The sequence below is a fragment of the Xyrauchen texanus genome, chromosome 8 (genome assembly GCF_025860055.1).
Source record: "Xyrauchen texanus isolate HMW12.3.18 chromosome 8, RBS_HiC_50CHRs, whole genome shotgun sequence".
NCBI classification, from domain to species: domain Eukaryota; kingdom Metazoa; phylum Chordata; class Actinopteri; order Cypriniformes; family Catostomidae; genus Xyrauchen; species Xyrauchen texanus.
Window position 1 is genome coordinate 42,280,040 of NC_068283.1, and position 17,090 is coordinate 42,297,129.

Below are 17,090 nucleotides of genomic sequence, written 5' to 3' on the forward strand. Positions count from 1 at the left end.
CCGATCAGTGGAAAGGGCCGTTTCATGGCCACCCACATGGGCAATATATTCATATATATATATATATATATATATATATATATATATATATATATGATGTCGATGTTTAAGTCATCTAAGTACAATTCAGGTGAAAATGTAAATAACTAATCCTTTCCTTCCCTCCTTTAGCGAATGTGGCGGCAGCCGCAGGCGGCTTCATCTACTTCATCAGTTACCTGCCATACCTCTTCCTGTCGCCTCGCTACGACCTGCTGTCACACGCACAGAAAGTGTCCGCCTGCCTCATATCAAACGTGGCCATGGCTATGGGAGCGCAGCTCATCGGCATGTTCGAGGGCAAAGGTCGAAGCATTTTTTATGCCGTCATGCTCCAGAACTCCTTTTTTTGAAGCCTCACTGTTGTGAAAAAGGATGTTGAAAATGATGTCCCATATCGTCCTTAGGTACCGGGATCCAGTGGCATAATATGTTTGAGTCCGTGACCGTGGACGATGACTTCTCCCTAGCTCAGGTGCTCGGTCTCCTTCTGTTCGATGCCTTACTGTACGGCCTTGTCGCTTGGTACGTGGAGGCTGTGTTTCCTGGAGAGTATGGAGTCCCTCTTCCATGGTACTTCTTCATTCTGGTACGTGTTACCTACATATACATTGTGTGTAGCATTAGAGAACTAGTCTGATGCTTGTTGTACACACACATTGTGAGAACTGGATAAAATTGGCAGTTCCAATCGGATTGGTTGGCTTAATGCAGTTTTAAGGATTTTAAGGAGTCAGGGGGGTTTGATACAATTTGACACAGGTACACAAAAACAGACTCTAATGCTTGGCCAATGCATTGCTAACACGTGCGAGTCCCGTTGCAGATATAGCATGAAAGCAATTTTTGATGTGTCATGTTAAACTCAAAGGACAAGTGCTGTAATGTACAATATACACTGATGAGCCAAAGCATTATGACCACTCACAGGTGACGCCAATTACATTGATCATCTCCTAACAAGGCCACATGTCAAGGTCCTGACCTGACCTGAGAGACTTCGACAAGGGCCAAATTGTTATAGCCAGATGACTGGGTGAATTTTTGTTACACTAAAACAAAAGGGCAGCCTACATATTGGCTAAACCATCTGACTTTTATTTGGCGGACAATCATTTTTCAAATATTAATCATATTTTAAAACAAAATAGTTTCACTGCTTATTTTTTTTAAGAAATAATAAGATTTAAGATGATACCAAACTACTTGTCAACATTTCATTTTTCAAGAATTTCAGTTTTTAATGAGTGGCTTTTGTGTGTCTGTGGATGGTTGCACCACTTTGAAAAAAAGTGATACCCCCAGAAAATATATCAACAAAATATTACTTTGAACTCAAAATTGAAAAAATGTCATCATAGTACAGGTGTTATTCAAGTGATTGTTTTGTGTGGATTGAATTTGTCATGTTTTTAAACATATCTGGAAAAATAAATTAATAAAAAGACCGTCACTGCATTGACACATATACAATGTAAATGTTATACTTTTGCCCCCTCCATCTGCTCTCAGCCTTCATACTGGTGCAGCAGTCCCCGTGTGGCCCTGCTGAAGGAGGAGGAGGATGCTGAGAATGCGCTAAAGGGCGAGTTCATTGAAGAAGAGCCAGCTGGACTGGTTTCAGGGGTGAAGATCAAACACCTGGCAAAGGTACTCTAAGAACTGCGTGTGTGAATGAACTTTGATATTATTATAATTAGATTCATAGATGGTTGACTCGTGTGTGGACCGTTAGCATAAGTTCAGTGTGACCAAGACATCGACTAACTCTAGAACCTGTTGAGAAGATAAACATGTGAATCATTCTGTCACAGGTGTTCAGAGTGGGGAATAAGACCAAGGAGGCAGTGAGGGATTTAACACTCAACATGTTTGAAAATCAGATCACCGTCTTACTGGGTCACAACGGTGCAGGCAAGACCACCACACTATCTATGCTGACAGGTAACAGACACTGGAGCATTTGAGTTCTAGGCAGATGTTTTTGTAACGTTACATTTGAGTTCTTGGCAGATGTTTTTGTAACGTTACATTTGAGTTCTAGGCAGATGTTTTTGTAACGTTACATTTGAGTTCTTGGCAGATGTTTTTGTAACGTTACGTTTGAGTTCTTGGCAGATGTTTTTGTAACGTTACGTTTGAGTTCTTGGCAGATGTTTTTGTAACGTTACGTTTGAGTTCTTGGCAGATGTTTTTGTAACGTTACGTTTGAGTTCTTGGCAGATGTTTTTGTAACGTTACATTTGAGTTCTTGGCAGATGTTTTTGTAACGTTACGTTTGAGCTCTTGGCAGATGTTTTTGTAACGTTACGTTTGAGTTCTTGGCAGATGTTTTTGTAACGTTACGTTTGAGTTCTTGGCAGATGTTTTTGTAACGTTACATTTGAGTTCTTGGCAGATGTTTTTGTAACGTTACGTTTGAGTTCTTGGCAGATGTTTTTGTAACGTTACGTTTGAGTTCTTGGCAGATGTTTTTGTAACGTTACATTTGAGTTCTTGGCAGATGTTTTTGTAACGTTACATTTGAGTTCTTGGCAGATGTTTTTGTAACGCGTTACGCTTTGAGTTCTTGGCAGATGTTTTTGTAACGTTACGTTTGAGTTCTTGGCAGATGTTTTTGTAACGTTACGTTTGAGTTCTTGGCAGATGTTTTTGTAACGTTACGTTTGAGCTCTTGGCAGATGTTTTTGTAACGTTACATTTGAGTTCTTGGCAGATGTTTTTGTAACGTTACGTTTGAGTTCTTGGCAGATGTTTTTGTAACGTTACGTTTGAGTTCTTGGCAGATGTTTTTGTAACGTTACGTTTGAGTTCTTGGCAGATGTTTTTGTAACGTTACATTTGAGTTCTTGGCAGATGTTTTTGTAACGTTACGTTTGAGTTCTTGGCAGATGTTTTTGTAACGTTACATTTGAGTTCTTGGCAGATGTTTTTGTAACGTTACGTTTGCGTTCTTGGCAGATGTTTTTGTAACGTTACATTTGAGTTCTTGGCAGATGTTTTTGTAACGCTTACGCTTTGACGTTCTTGGCAGATGTTTTTGTAACGTTACATTTGAGTTCTTGGCAGATGTTTTTGTAACGCTACGTTTGACGTTCTTGGCAGATGTTTTTGTAACGCTACATTTGAGTTCTTGGCAGATGTTTTTGTAACGTTACGTTTGAGTTCTTGGCAGATGTTTTTGTAACGTTACGTTTGAGTTCTTGGCAGATGTTTTTGTAACGTTACATTTGAGTTCTTGGCAGATGTTTTTGTAACGCTACGTTTGAGCTCTTGGCAGATGTTTTTGTAACGTTACGCTTTGAGTTCTTGGCAGATGTTTTTGTAGCGTTACGTTTGAGCTCTTGGCAGATGTTTTTGTAACGTTACGTTTGAGTTCTTGGCAGATGTTTTTGTAGCGTTACGTTTGAGTTCTTGGCAGATGTTTTTGTAACGTTACGCTTTGAGTTCTTGGCAGATGTTTTTGTAACGTTACGCTTTGAGTTCTTGGCAGATGTTTTTGTAACGTTACCTTTGAGTTCTTGGCAGATGTTTTTGTAACGTTACGTTTGAGTTCTTGGCAGATGTTTTTGTAACGTTACCTTTGAGTTCTTGGCAGATGTTTTTGTAACGTTACGTTTGAGCTCTTGGCAGATGTTTTTGTAACGTTACCTTTGAGTTCTTGGCAGATGTTTTTGTAACGTTACGTTTGAGTTCTTGGCAGATGTTTTTGTAACGTTACATTTGAGTTCTTGGCAGATGTTTTTGTAACGTTACATTTGAGTTCTTGGCAGATGTTTTTGTAACGTTACATTTGAGCTCTTGGCAGATGTTTTTGTAACGGTACATTTGAGTTCTTGGCAGATGTTTTTTTTGAGATGCACCGATTGCAATTTTCTTTGCCGATTTCGATTTCCAATTTTATGCAAGTGTGACCTGCCGATACCGATTTTTTACGATTTTCTTTCCAAGATCTATTATTGACCACATATACAAACAAAATCTACCTTTCTTCAATGCAAAATTTTATTTTCATAATAAAATAAATGATTAAACATTTCAATTTCCCCCAAACTGCACTAAGTTACAGGATCTTCTCTCACTTAAACAACTCTCAAAATAAAGTGCTCTGTGACTGGAAAGAGGTAGAAATAACAATTAACTGCAAATGAGTTGCTTTATATAACAGATGTCATTTTCCACTATTTTTATAAATAGAAATGTTTCTCTTTATTACTTGTCTAACAAAACAATTCCAAAGGTCTGAAAAACTGAAGTGTCCAATACGCTCAACTTACGTTAGATGTCCAAATATCAGTTATAAAACTGAGCACTGCTTCGGGAACGGCTTGCAACTTCATACCTGTCAACACTCCCGTTTTTCCCGGGAGTCTCCCGTTTTGTTATTTCTCCCAAAAAAACTCCCGTAATTTGTATGGCCCAAACCACGTTATATGAATAATCAAATCAATATATTATTCCAAGGTGGTCCAGTTGCCAGATCTTGAATGAAACGCATCCTACTCACACAATCCACACATCATACAAATTACAAATCATTTATGACCTCAATCTGGCAACCTACAACCCATTTGCGCTGTTGATATCTGCGCAGGTAGTAGACGCGGGATGTTAAATCAGAGCATCACTGGTAGAGGGGAGGAGAAGACTCAGCTGGTGCTCCGGTGAAAAAAACTAAATATACATGTACATTTAACAACAGCTGGATGGAAGAATTGAATTTCATATCCCGAAGCCATATCGAAAATGCCCACATCTTTTGCAATGTGTGTCGCACTGATTTTAATATCGGACACGGTGGGAAAAATTACGTTACTCAGCACTTTAAATCACAACGGCACAATTTGTATGTATTTAGCCTGCCTCTGCCATCCAGCACCCCCCTTCCCCTCTCCCGGATTTGTGTACCCAAATGTTGACAGATAACAGGCTGTGTGTGTGACATGACACAAGATTAATTAATAATTAATAATGTTATTTATACACAATTCAGTCTCTCTCTCTCTAATAATGGTTGCTTTTTATATTTTCCTTCCTCTCAGGCCTATTCCCACCCAGCAGTGGTCGTGCATACATTAATGGTTATGACATTTGTCAGGACATGGCTCTCATCCGCCGCAGTCTGGGTCTGTGTCCACAGCACGATGTTCTCTTTGATAATCTCACTGTTCGAGAGCACTTGCTCTTCTTCACACAGGTAAATGCAGATCACATTCTGTTTACATTTACATATGCTATACATGTTCACAAGTCTTTCAAGACCAAGTTTTAAAAAGTCTCAAGTTTTTTTTAAAGCCAAGTGAAGTCTGCCTAACATTTCTCTCGGCTTATTCTGTCTTTCTTTCATGTGTCTTCTCTTCAGCTGAAGGGTTACCCTCGTGAAAAGATCCCAGACGAGGTGGACCGCATCATTCGGATACTTAACCTGGAAGACAAGCAGAACGCACGATCCAAGACCCTCTCTGGCGGGATGAAGAGGAAGCTTTCCATCGGCATCGCCCTCATCGGAGATTCAAAGGTCAGTATGCACAAACATTGTTTAAACAAGACCGCTAATTTGTGTATCATTAAAGTGCCTTTGAATTTCACATTTATGTTGTTACATTTACGTTCTTTTGCAGGTGTTCATTTAAGTTACATTCAAGTTGATAGCAGACATTTTTTACTCATGACATTTCTCATGAATATCACACATTCACACACACATTCAATGGCTACAGAGCCGCCATGCAAGGCGCTAGCCTGCCATTGGGAGCAACTTGGTGTTTAGTGTCTTGCCAAGGACACTTCGGCATGTAGAGTCGTGTGGGCTGGGAATCGAACCACCAACTCTGCAATTAGTGGCCGACCCGCTCTACCGCCTGAGCCACAGCCGCCCCAGGTACCGTTATCGTTAGCCACTCAAATGCTAAGACTGCCCATCTGTTTTTCTCTTTCCCTGTAGGTCGTGATGTTGGATGAGCCCACCTCAGGTATGGATCCCTCAGCTCGTCGAGCCACCTGGGACCTGCTGCAGGGTGAGAAACGTGGTCGTACCATCCTGCTCACCACACACTTCATGGACGAGGCCGACCTGCTAGGCGACCGCATCGCCATCATGGCCAGTGGAGAGCTGCAGTGCTGTGGCTCGCCACTCTTCCTCAAAAACAAATACGGTGAGACACAAAGAAGTTCTTTCACAAGATATCTTCAGAACAATTAAGTTTCAAGAGAATGATTGCAAATCTTGCTTGTTCATTCTATGAATGGTTTACTTCTAGTGGACTACATATTAAGCTGTGATACAAGAGCTTAATATGCTTTTAATACATGCTTTAAGGGTATTATTAATAATAGGTGTTTATAATGTTTTCTTCTGTCATTTTCAGGTGCTGGTTACCACATGGTGATCGTAAAAGACTCTTTTTGTAACGCGTCAGAGATCACTCGTCTAGTCCACATGCATGTGCCCAATGCCACTTTAGAGAGCAGCGCAGGCGCTGAACTCTCCTACATACTGCCTAAAGAGAGCACCAGCCGGTAAGACACCTGCACAGATAACCACCTCAGAAATCCTGTTCTATCACATAGACATGATGTTAACCATTTTAGAGAAAGAAAGCTAGTGAGCAAGTGTTTCACAAATAAATATTGGCCAGTCCATTGAGCAATCTTGGTCAGTGTCATTTCACATTCTGTAAAGGAGCCTGATTAAACATGGACTCAAATGTACTGTGTTATCATCATTATTTCCTTTAATGATTAGCCTTGATTATACAAACTCAACTGACAGTAACATGAAAACACTAATAAAAGAAAAAGAAAAAAATGTGACATATCCAAGTAAAGCAAATCAGATTTTTGTCTTGGCGATTCAACAGACAGACTAAAGACTAAATGTACCCATTGCCTTGAATGAACACGCTTTTCTCTCTTGACTTACTCGGTCTCCCTCCAAACCACCTTCAATAAGTGAGAAGTTTCAGAACAATCATATTTTGTTGCGTACTGCACCTCCCGTTGAAGGACCAGTTAATCCAAAATTGAAGAATAAAAAAACCATTCCTGAAAGTAACATTTTAAAGGGAATTTTGTAGAGTTTGTCCTGGCTGCTCTTTCTATATAAAGAATGTAGATCGTGACCAGTGGCTGTCAAACATACTAAAAAAACAGCTTAAACCAGCCTTCGGTGGTTAGCTGGTCTCCCAGCCTCCTAAGTTGTTCAGGCAGTTATGTTTTGATGGTTTTAAAGGGTGTTTGGGCACCTGTGAGCTGGTCAGGGTGAAAGACCAACATACCGACCAGTTTTTACACCATGTTTGCCAAGCTGGTCCATGTTTGACCAACTTAAACCAGCTATGACCAGCAAACCATCTTTGGCTTGTTTAAGCTGTTTTTTTTTTGTTAATGGAAGCTCCAAAAAGGGCAACAAAGTACCATAAATGTAGTCCATAAAAGTCCATGTCTTGTATATATTGCATTTGATTGTGAAGAAATATTTTCAGTGGCAGTGAATAACAACTTATATTTCATAATTATCGCTTTAAATTCGAGTCCGTTTCATGCACAAAGTTATCATATGGCTTTTGAAGACTTAAAACATAACTCTTGATTTCTTTCGACTACTTTTATGGTACATTGTGAATGTTTGGGTGAATTAAAAAACAAAGGATGTTGTTATCTGATGTAAATATTGGTTTCTCAACAGGTTTGAGCTGTTGTTTGCTGAGCTGGAGATGAATCGAGAGGAGCTGGGCATCGCCAGCTATGGAGCGTCTGTCACAACCATGGAGGAAGTTTTCCTCAGGTACTTAACAATCCTTAAAGCATTGAGAAGATTTACAGTGCACCCAAAAATATTTGGACACTTAAAGTCACAATAGTAATATGTGCATGTAATTGTATTAGACAACAAATTATAAAAGTAAGTGTCATCTACGCTCTAATGTCGCTCAAGGAATCCCAAAATACTCTGTTTGATCCAAAAACAGTCAACAACAAAAGATATGGTTTACTTCTTTGTTTTAAAAGTTAATAAGCTAATTTATTTTGCTTTCCCAACTATGCACAGTTGTATGGTTGCCATGGAAATGCACATAAATTATGCATACATGGTTTGCAGATTGTTGGTTTTGTTCTCTTGTTCTGTAATTAATGCCTTTTAAACGTATTTGGGTCATTTTCAAGATATTTGATTCAATTGCGTATCCAAATAAAGCATTGAAATGGGTTTGTACTCTCAGGGTTGGGAAGCTTGTGGACTCCAGTCTGGACATTCAGGCCATCCAGCTTCCAGCTCTACAGTACCAGCACGAGCGCAGGTCACATGACTGGACGATGGACGACTCCAGCAGTGTAAGCGGTCTGACTGACGTCACAGATTTCACTGACAGTGGAACCCTGATTTCAGAGGACGGCTCCAACATCAAACTCAACACAGGGGTCAGTGTCTTTATATCTGAGGTTCATTGAAATGTGTTAAATTATTATTATTATTGATTTAAGATTCAAATGTTTTTTATTGCCTGTGTAGGTTTCTGTTTGTTTGGAAACCGTGATAAGTGGGTTTTCATTATTATGGCAAAAATCATTATTGCTCAAATCGAATGGCTTGTTGAGTAGAGGTGTGCTATTAATGTTCAAACCGATTAGACTTATGCAAACTAAATAATATATGAGCTAATATTGTGTATTATTTTCCATTTATTGTGAAAGAGGTTTGCCTGCTACTTAAATGTGGGATAAAAAATGATAATAAATATTTACATGTTAAAACCCTGACAGCAATAAACATTAAATGAACAGTAAATGAATAAAATGTATACATTCAAAAAATATATTAATTAAGAAAAATATGTCAAAATGGGTAACAGGGTTGCAGAGATGGGTAGTTAGCTAGTTTGGTAGCAAATATTGCTTTGTTGTTATTGATAAACATATAGATAGATAAAATATCCAAGAAATATTAGTTTCATCCTTTTTTGTACAATATCTTCAGTATCAGGGAGTGTGGTTAAGCTTGACAAAAGTAATTTAAAAAAATTCAACTGTAATATCTATAAAGTCATTGTGTCATTTTTGATTAAATAAGATTATGAACTGTTTATAAAAAAATTATAATTAAATGGTGGCAGTGGTGGCTCAGGGAGGCTCAGGGTTACTGACCAGAAGGTCAGGGGTTCAAGCCCCAGCACCACCAAGATGCCACTGTTGGGCCCTTGAGCAAGGCCCTTAACTCCAGGTTGTTCCGGTGGGATTGTCCCTGTAATAAGTGCACTGTAAGTCGCTTTGGATAAAAGCATCTGCCAAATGCATAAATGTAAATGCAAATGCATAAATGTAAATAATAATTGTATTTAGTATTTAGTGTACATAAGGAGAAAAGAAGAGGCCCTAAAACTGATCCCTGTGGCACTCCATACCTTTTTTTTTTTTTTTCACATTGTAGGAGCCACCTGTAAGTCTCCCATGTGTTCTAGGTTTATGGTCTCATTCATTAACTTCACTGCACTTGTGGGTGGTGGGCGTGTCCACCGGGGTTTGGGCAGAAGTGACAGTGGTCTATTTGTTTGCTTCACCTGTTGTTCACCTGGGTTGTTTTTTGGTTTGGACGGAGAGAGGGGGTGAGCCTGGGAGCGAACACTTTCTGTTGACCGCACTCACGCACTCGCGCACCTTCACAGCAATCTTTATGACGTGGTAACTGCAGTGCCAGTTGTACTTTTAAGTGTTGAAGTGAAATAAATGCTGGAAGTCAGACAATTGAGTGGAAATGAGTTTTTGCGCGTCGCAGTGTTTTCAGTCTCTCAGTGTTTAGTCCCTCGCGGCTGCAACTTTTGTTTTTGCGTTGTCTACAGCCGCTACACACATACAAAGTGGTAGCGGTCTGATAAATAAGACCTAAACCATGCTAATGCAAATCCACAAATGCAACATAATTCTCCAGCCTATTCAAGAGAATGTCGTGATCTATGTTGTCGAAATGCAGCACTAAGATCTAAAAGCACTAGAAGAGAAATTTAGCCGCAATCAGATGATAAGAGCAAGTCATTTGTAACTCTGATAAGTGTCTCTGTACTGTGATAGGGCCTAAATCCTGACTGAAATTGTTCATATATACCATTTATCTTCAGAAATGAACATAGTTGGGAGGACACAGTTATTTTTGACATAAATGGTAGATTTGAAATCAGTCTGTAATTGGCCAATTCTCCAAGATCAAGCTGTGGCTTCTTAAAGGTGCTATTGACATCAAGTGTTTGAAATCAGTACTGCAGTCAAAATTTTCCACAAAAGATGAAAGAGTGTCTCTCTGATGGTGTTATATTAAGCATTATTAGTTCAAAAGACTTAAACTTATTTCCTGTCCTCTGAGTAACACCAAAAACTTCAGATGAGGCTCATGTTTGTAACAATAACCTGGGGGAGTAGATTCATTTAAACTAATATATTAATCCGGTTTAAACCAGGTTTCAGTCAAACAGAGCGCGCATCCAATCTATGATCTGTAATCATTTCATTGACAATGAGTGCTTTGGTAGAAAGATATCTAATGTTTAGTAGCCCTATTTTTATATGATGTGTATTTTCAAATTATTATTTTCAAGTTTGACCGTAATCACATTTTTTCTAAATGATTTAGTGAGGTTTTTGTGGTTAGTAGTTCAGGGAACAGACACAGTCTGATATATATATATATATATATATATATATATATATATATATATATATATATATATACAGATCTATATCGATGTGTATATATATATAAATAAACATAATAATATAAAATATAAAAGGAGCATTAACGAATATGTATCTGCTTTTTTTAAATAATGGCATAACAATTTGTACCATATTCTTGGAAGCTGCCAGACCTTAGAGATCAGCTGTTCTGAATGGGTTTTTCTGCATCTGTTTACCCTCAGGCTAGACTCTACATGCAGCAGTTCTATGCCATGTTTCTCAAGAGGGTGCTGTACAGTTGGCGCAATTGGAAAGTGATGGTGGCTCAGTTTCTTGTACCACTAATTTTTACTGTGGTGGCCCTTGTGGTGGCCCGCACCATGCCTGGAGGCCACAATACTCCCCAACTCCGCCTGACACTAAAACAATACGGCTCTACACGTGTACCAGTCGCCCTAGAGGACAACGCTGGGCCATTAGCAAAAGCTCTAGCTGAACTCTACACCTCACAACTGCCAGCCCAGAATGCCATAGCTGCCACTAATATATCAGGTAACATCACACTTAAAGAGAGAGTTCACCCAAAATAAAAATAATTTAATTGGTTACTCTCCTGTTTGACTTCTGTGAACAGAGGTAAGAAGAGTAGCCAAAAAGTTACTTACTAATATTACTCAAGTAGTAGTAAAAGTACTAACATAAAAAATTACTTGAGTAAGAGTAAGAAAGTATCCAATTAAAAGAGTACTCAAGTAGTGAGTAACTTGTTACTTTTGCAAATGACATAATGGCCGTTTACTCCCCTATATTCCATTACATAATACACATTTATATTGTATTACAGAATTATCATTTCTAATTCTGTCATCATTCACCATCATGTTGTTCTAAACCGGTATGTCTTTCTTCCATGAAACACAGAATGTTAGCCTGAGTCACCATTTACTTTCAGTGAATGTGTTTTTATTTATTTTTTTGTCCATATTTTGGAAGTGAATGGTGACTGAGACTGTCAGTCCCTAACATTGCAAAAACTTGAGGTTAGGGAAATTATGACAGAATATTAAATTATGGCTGAGCTATCACTTTAAAGGGGTAGTTTACCCAAAATTTTTAATTCTCTCATCATTTACTCACCCTCATCTCATCCCAGTTATGTATGACTGAATTCTTCTGAAGAAGAGAGGTTTGTAAACCTTTCTAGTAATTATTATGGTGAAAACGTGAACATTGTCCCACAGGGACATTATATATAATGCTGAAATATAAACCAAAGCAAGATCATGCTTTGTTAATGCCTACTTTCGTTATTTCATAGATTTTAAAGTCCTGCTTGGATCCCTTGATCAGTGTATTTACAGTGTTCAGTGTCGAAAGAATTTAGATGATTAGTTCTATATGGCAGTACCGCCGCTCCCTAAACGCAGAGTATGCAGTCTGTGTAGGGCACCAACCCCGGTCGCGCAACTCTCTTTGCCATACGATCACCATGCGCTCACACATCTCAAAGCATTTACACTTAACTTGGATGTTTACATGGATTTATACAGTTAATCAGCCCGAAGTAGCTGTGATAGTTTCCAGTACCCCCACGAGGGCACCATATACTGCTCGTGACATGCGGGACGTGGGACAAAGCACACTGATTTAAAAATGTACACTCAAAAACTTACCCATATTTACAGAATCACCCTGAAAATGACCATCACCATGTCACAGAAAAGCCTACATAATCATTAGAGCCACAAATTACCTCAACAACATGCTGCTTTGAGATGAAGCTGCAATTTTAATCTTGAAATATCCACTTGTCTTGGTGTTAAATGAAGGCATTGCATGACAAAACCATCATTTTTCCCCTGTGCGGAGCAAAGAAAGTGTTTCACTTTGTTTGAAAAGCATGATGCAGCAGCAATGATGGACTCGGCTTGAGTGACAGCACACGCAGCTGTGCGAACTGTCGAAAAAGTCCCATTCAATAATATTTCAATAAATGATGCATTCATTAATATTTAAACCAGTAATGTAACGACAGGAACGTCACCCATTGTAACGAAATGAAAGTAAAACATTTTCATTAGAAATTTATTTGAGTGAGAGTAAAAAGTACCCACTTTTAAATCTACTCAAAGTATTTTTTTTTCCCCAAAAAATATTACTCAAGTAAATATACTGCCCACCTCTGTCCGTGAACATAGCTGTGTCAAAGGGGGGACTGGGGAGACATTGCCCCCCCAGATTTTCCTCATGCCCAGCAAGAAAGTTCTGAAATCCCCCTCCCAGTCTGATTTAGGGACAAGCACTTACCCACCTTAAAGATTGCATCTTAGGTCTGGCCCAAAAGGAGATGCTTGTCAGAATGTTAGCTTGGGTCACCATTCAGCTGCCTCAACAGATTTGTATATAAATATTGTTTTGTAGATGTGTCGGAGTATATACTGTACAATGCCGAGAGGGAGGGTGGAGCTTTCAACGAACAGTGCGTGGTGGGTGCCGCTATCAAAGGCAAAACCATGAAAGAGACGGAGATCATTGGCTACTTCAACAACCAGGGCTATCACACCCCAGCTACAGCCCTTATGCTGGTCGACAACGCTCTTTACAAGTTACTGGCAGGACCCAACGCCTCCATCCAGACAGGAAATTACCCGATGCCCCGCAACATGTCTGAGACTGCTCAGAGCCAGCTTTCTGAGTAAGGATCACATTAAATATATTTGCATGTAATGTACATACACTTTTCAATCAAGGTTGTGGTTGAACTTTTCAGTAGTAAGGCTAGGATGTATTTTTTTTGTTTTTCATGTGCCTTTTCGTCCATTGGACGGTTGAGCATTATGTACAAGTATTCTTCAGCCTATGGAATTAAGAATAATTTAAATATTTTTCATCCCTTTGATGATGTTTAATTTATATCTCAATATTTATGTATTTACTCTGAAATGGCTAACAGAGGTGATTGTTGCAGTGAAGACATTTTGAAATTGCCGAAAAGACAGTTTTGCCAACTACATTAAAAATGTTTAAAGCAATAAGTAGAATATAGTAAAAGCTCATTAAAAATAGTTGAGGATTGTTTACCACTAAAGGAAAAGACGGAAGAATATTTAAACAATATTTTTATTTATATGAACCAATACAGCAATGCATAAAATAATGATAAATTATTACCTTCATATACTGTTTTGCACTGAACATAATTGCAACAGACGGTTCAGAAGAACTGATTTGTTTAAAATGAATTGAACTTCCCAACACTAATGCTGTTTTTGCTACTGAAGTTTAAATAAGCGACACAATAAAAAGAGAAACGATCCACCAATCAAAGAATTGAGGCAAACAAAGTGCGCCAAAAGAGCTCTGCAGCAATCATCCGCTCTTATTCCCTATGTGCTCAAACTGCTTGTATATTTGCAAATATCTGAATATTTTACAATGAACTTGGAGTGGTGGTGGTGTAGTGGGCTAAAGCACTGAACTGGTAAGCAGAAGGTCGCTTGTTCGATCCCCATAGCCACCACCATTGTGTCCTTGAGTAAGGCACTTAACTCCAGGTTGCTCCGGGGGGATTGTCCCTGTAATAAGTGCACTGTAAGTCGCTTTGGATAAAAGCATCTGCCAAATGCATAAATGTAAATGTAAATGTATGATCAACAACTTTAAATCAATAGATAAATTTGATGACATCATTCACAATGCTTCATGGGATTGTAGTACATTCCCTCGTGAAAGACGTTAAGTACTTAAGTCTTGTAAGTTTTTCGTCCAATTGTCAAATACTTTTAGTTTATGATGTTGTGATTCACCTCAGAGCTGGTTGGTTTGGTTCATTGCTCAGAACTCTATTGAAAGATTTTATGAAATCGCTGTTGGAAAAATGAATGGGGGGGATCTTTACCATAATTTCAATGGAATATTTTTAATTAAATGTCACGAGCCCTTCAGTAATGATGGAATAAGTATTAAGAGGTAAATCCTGTTAGGTCAGATGAGATTGTATTCATCCCATGACTGTAAAGTGAAGATCTTTATAGAGATCTATTTGCTAAAACATTCATTCTTCCTTTCATTCTTCTAAGCCTCTTGTTGTACATTTTCTCTTGATTTCTCTCGGCAGGGGTCAGACTGGCTTTGCCATCGCTATAAACCTCATGTATGGCATGGCGTCATTGGCGAGCACCTTTGCTCTGCTCCTGGTCTCCGAACGCTCAGTGAAATCCAAACACGTGCAGCGGGTCAGCGGGGTCTACCTCTCTAACTTCTGGTTCTCTGCTCTGCTGTGGGACCTTATCAACTTCTTGTTGCCCTGCCTGCTCATGCTGGTCAGTGTGAACGCATCCTGAGATTTTGACATGCAAATTGAACGTATTTGTCCTTCATAGAACTTCATAGATCTAAATAGGAGTTGACATCACATTTCATTTTATATGAATTTGTAAAAGGACTGTTAGAAATATAAATATTCAGTAGACAAAGAACTCCAGACAACATGTGTTGTGGAAAATCTGATGTGATCTAGAAGCTTTTTACAGCTTTATATCATTCGTGCCGTTGAAGAGATGGTAAGTCTATCCCTCACAGCCTCATTGTCATTCCCATTAAAAATCAAAGATGGCGCTACTGTGAATAAGGTCTATACTTCAAGTTAGGTCTATGAATTTAAGATTGAGATGCGTTCTGCTTAGCTGTTTGGTTTTTTTGTCATCGTTTTCCCTCAGGTGATGTTTCGGGTGTTTTCCTTGAGTGCGTTTGTAGTAGAAAACCACTTGGTGGACGTGTTGTTGTTGTTGATGCTGTATGGCTGGGCTGTGATTCCTCTCATGTACCTGCTCAGCTTCCTGTTCAACACGGCCGCCACCGCTTACACGTGCCTCACCATCTTCAACATCATCAGCGGTACCGCTACCTTCCTCGCCGTCACCATCTTGGCCATACCGGGTGAGACATCCATCCTACTTAGCTTCCTTAAACATGAAAGCTGCAAAAAAAGTCAGAGAGAGGGTGGAAAATGGTCATGAATACAAAATGATGGCTAAATGTGTCGTCTTCCCCATCTCAGAGCTGAAACTGCAAGATCTCTCCCACCTGCTAGATAAAGTCTTTCTGCTCTTCCCCAATTACTGTTTGGGCATGTCCTTCAGCCAGTTTTACCAGAACTATGAGGTCATCGCCTTCTGCACCCCCAACCCCATTACAGAGATAATCTGCAAGATTAACAGTGAGTGTCAAAGCAAAATACCCCAAAAACAACCTGCATGTACACAAAACACATGCACAAGATTTTAGAGCAATAATAATATCTAATAATATCCTTTACAATAGTAAGACTTATTATTTTGTACATTATATTGTACTGCAAAGATTAATTTGTATTTTAATTTGACTGCATTGTCAAACATGTTTTTGCTTGTTATCTTCAGACCTCACGTATCAACTGAACTACTTTTCTATTGAGGAGCCTGGAGTGGGGCGCCTCCTGGTGGCCATGTTCCTGCAGGGTGTGGTCTTCATCGCCCTGCTCTTCCTCATCGAGCTCCAATGCATCCACATGCTCCTAAACCTCTGCAGGAGATACAGGAAGGTGAGAGGGAAATAGTTCTGCCGTATTAAAAGTGGCAGCGGTGTTTGTAGGCCCATAATCACAATGGTGGACGTGTGTGTGTTTGTCAGACTCTGCCGCTGGAGGAAGACGCTCTGCAGGCAGAGGACAGAGATGTTGCAGAGGAGAGGAAAAGAGTTTTGGAGTGTCAGCCAGTGATTGAGTCTATGGTGGGCAGCCCACTCGTCCTACATGAGCTCAGCAAGGTATTAACACATTAACTATTAAGATTAATTATGTTTAAGGTTTAATATGAGTTTAGGTTTAATAACACGTTTTCCAAATTTGACATTAAAATGGATTCATTCTATTCTATGGAATTTCTAATGACATCACAATGCCATCTATCAATAAATGATTGCGATTGAAATTTTTTCTTCATAGAAATTAATGACAAAAGTCATTGTTTTACGTGCGATTTGTGGTTGTGTTGCACTAGGTGTACTCAAGCGGACCGTCACTGTTAGCAGTGGATCGCTTGACCTTGGCGGTCGGGAAGGGTGAGTGCTTTGGTTTGCTTGGATTTAATGGGGCAGGGAAGACCACAACATTCAAAATGTTGACTGGAGATGAAAGCGTAACTTCAGGGGATGCCTTCATTGACGGCTACAGCATTCTCCGAGACATTAAAAAGGTATTTTATTTTCTGATATTAGCATTTTATTAAAAGAAATTGTAAAAAAATTAAAAATAATTCTACAACATAGGATATTGACATTTGAATACTTGGATTTTTAATCATAGTTTACATAGCCTTACAAAAATGATGTGATCTGGCAAACCCTAG

The 17,090-nt window shown here is 39.0% G+C and overlaps 1 protein-coding gene across 1 annotated transcript in view; it reads left to right on the forward strand.

The window, feature by feature from the left end:
• Nucleotides 1-17,090, forward strand: part of abca3b (ATP-binding cassette, sub-family A (ABC1), member 3b) — a 56,634-nt gene that overhangs the window by 30,809 nt on the left and 8,735 nt on the right. Inside the window, exons 9-26 of the mRNA XM_052131378.1 lie at nt 172-345; nt 447-628; nt 1,552-1,689; nt 1,854-1,983; nt 5,082-5,236; nt 5,402-5,557; nt 5,984-6,194; nt 6,408-6,558; nt 7,727-7,825; nt 8,262-8,460; nt 10,947-11,256; nt 13,126-13,399; nt 14,822-15,026; nt 15,423-15,642; nt 15,764-15,922; nt 16,125-16,285; nt 16,375-16,509; nt 16,743-16,937. Of these exons, the coding sequence (XP_051987338.1) occupies nt 172-345; nt 447-628; nt 1,552-1,689; nt 1,854-1,983; nt 5,082-5,236; nt 5,402-5,557; nt 5,984-6,194; nt 6,408-6,558; nt 7,727-7,825; nt 8,262-8,460; nt 10,947-11,256; nt 13,126-13,399; nt 14,822-15,026; nt 15,423-15,642; nt 15,764-15,922; nt 16,125-16,285; nt 16,375-16,509; nt 16,743-16,937 (3,254 nt within the window). The remainder of the gene's footprint in view (nt 1-171; nt 346-446; nt 629-1,551; nt 1,690-1,853; nt 1,984-5,081; nt 5,237-5,401; nt 5,558-5,983; nt 6,195-6,407; nt 6,559-7,726; nt 7,826-8,261; nt 8,461-10,946; nt 11,257-13,125; nt 13,400-14,821; nt 15,027-15,422; nt 15,643-15,763; nt 15,923-16,124; nt 16,286-16,374; nt 16,510-16,742; nt 16,938-17,090) is intronic.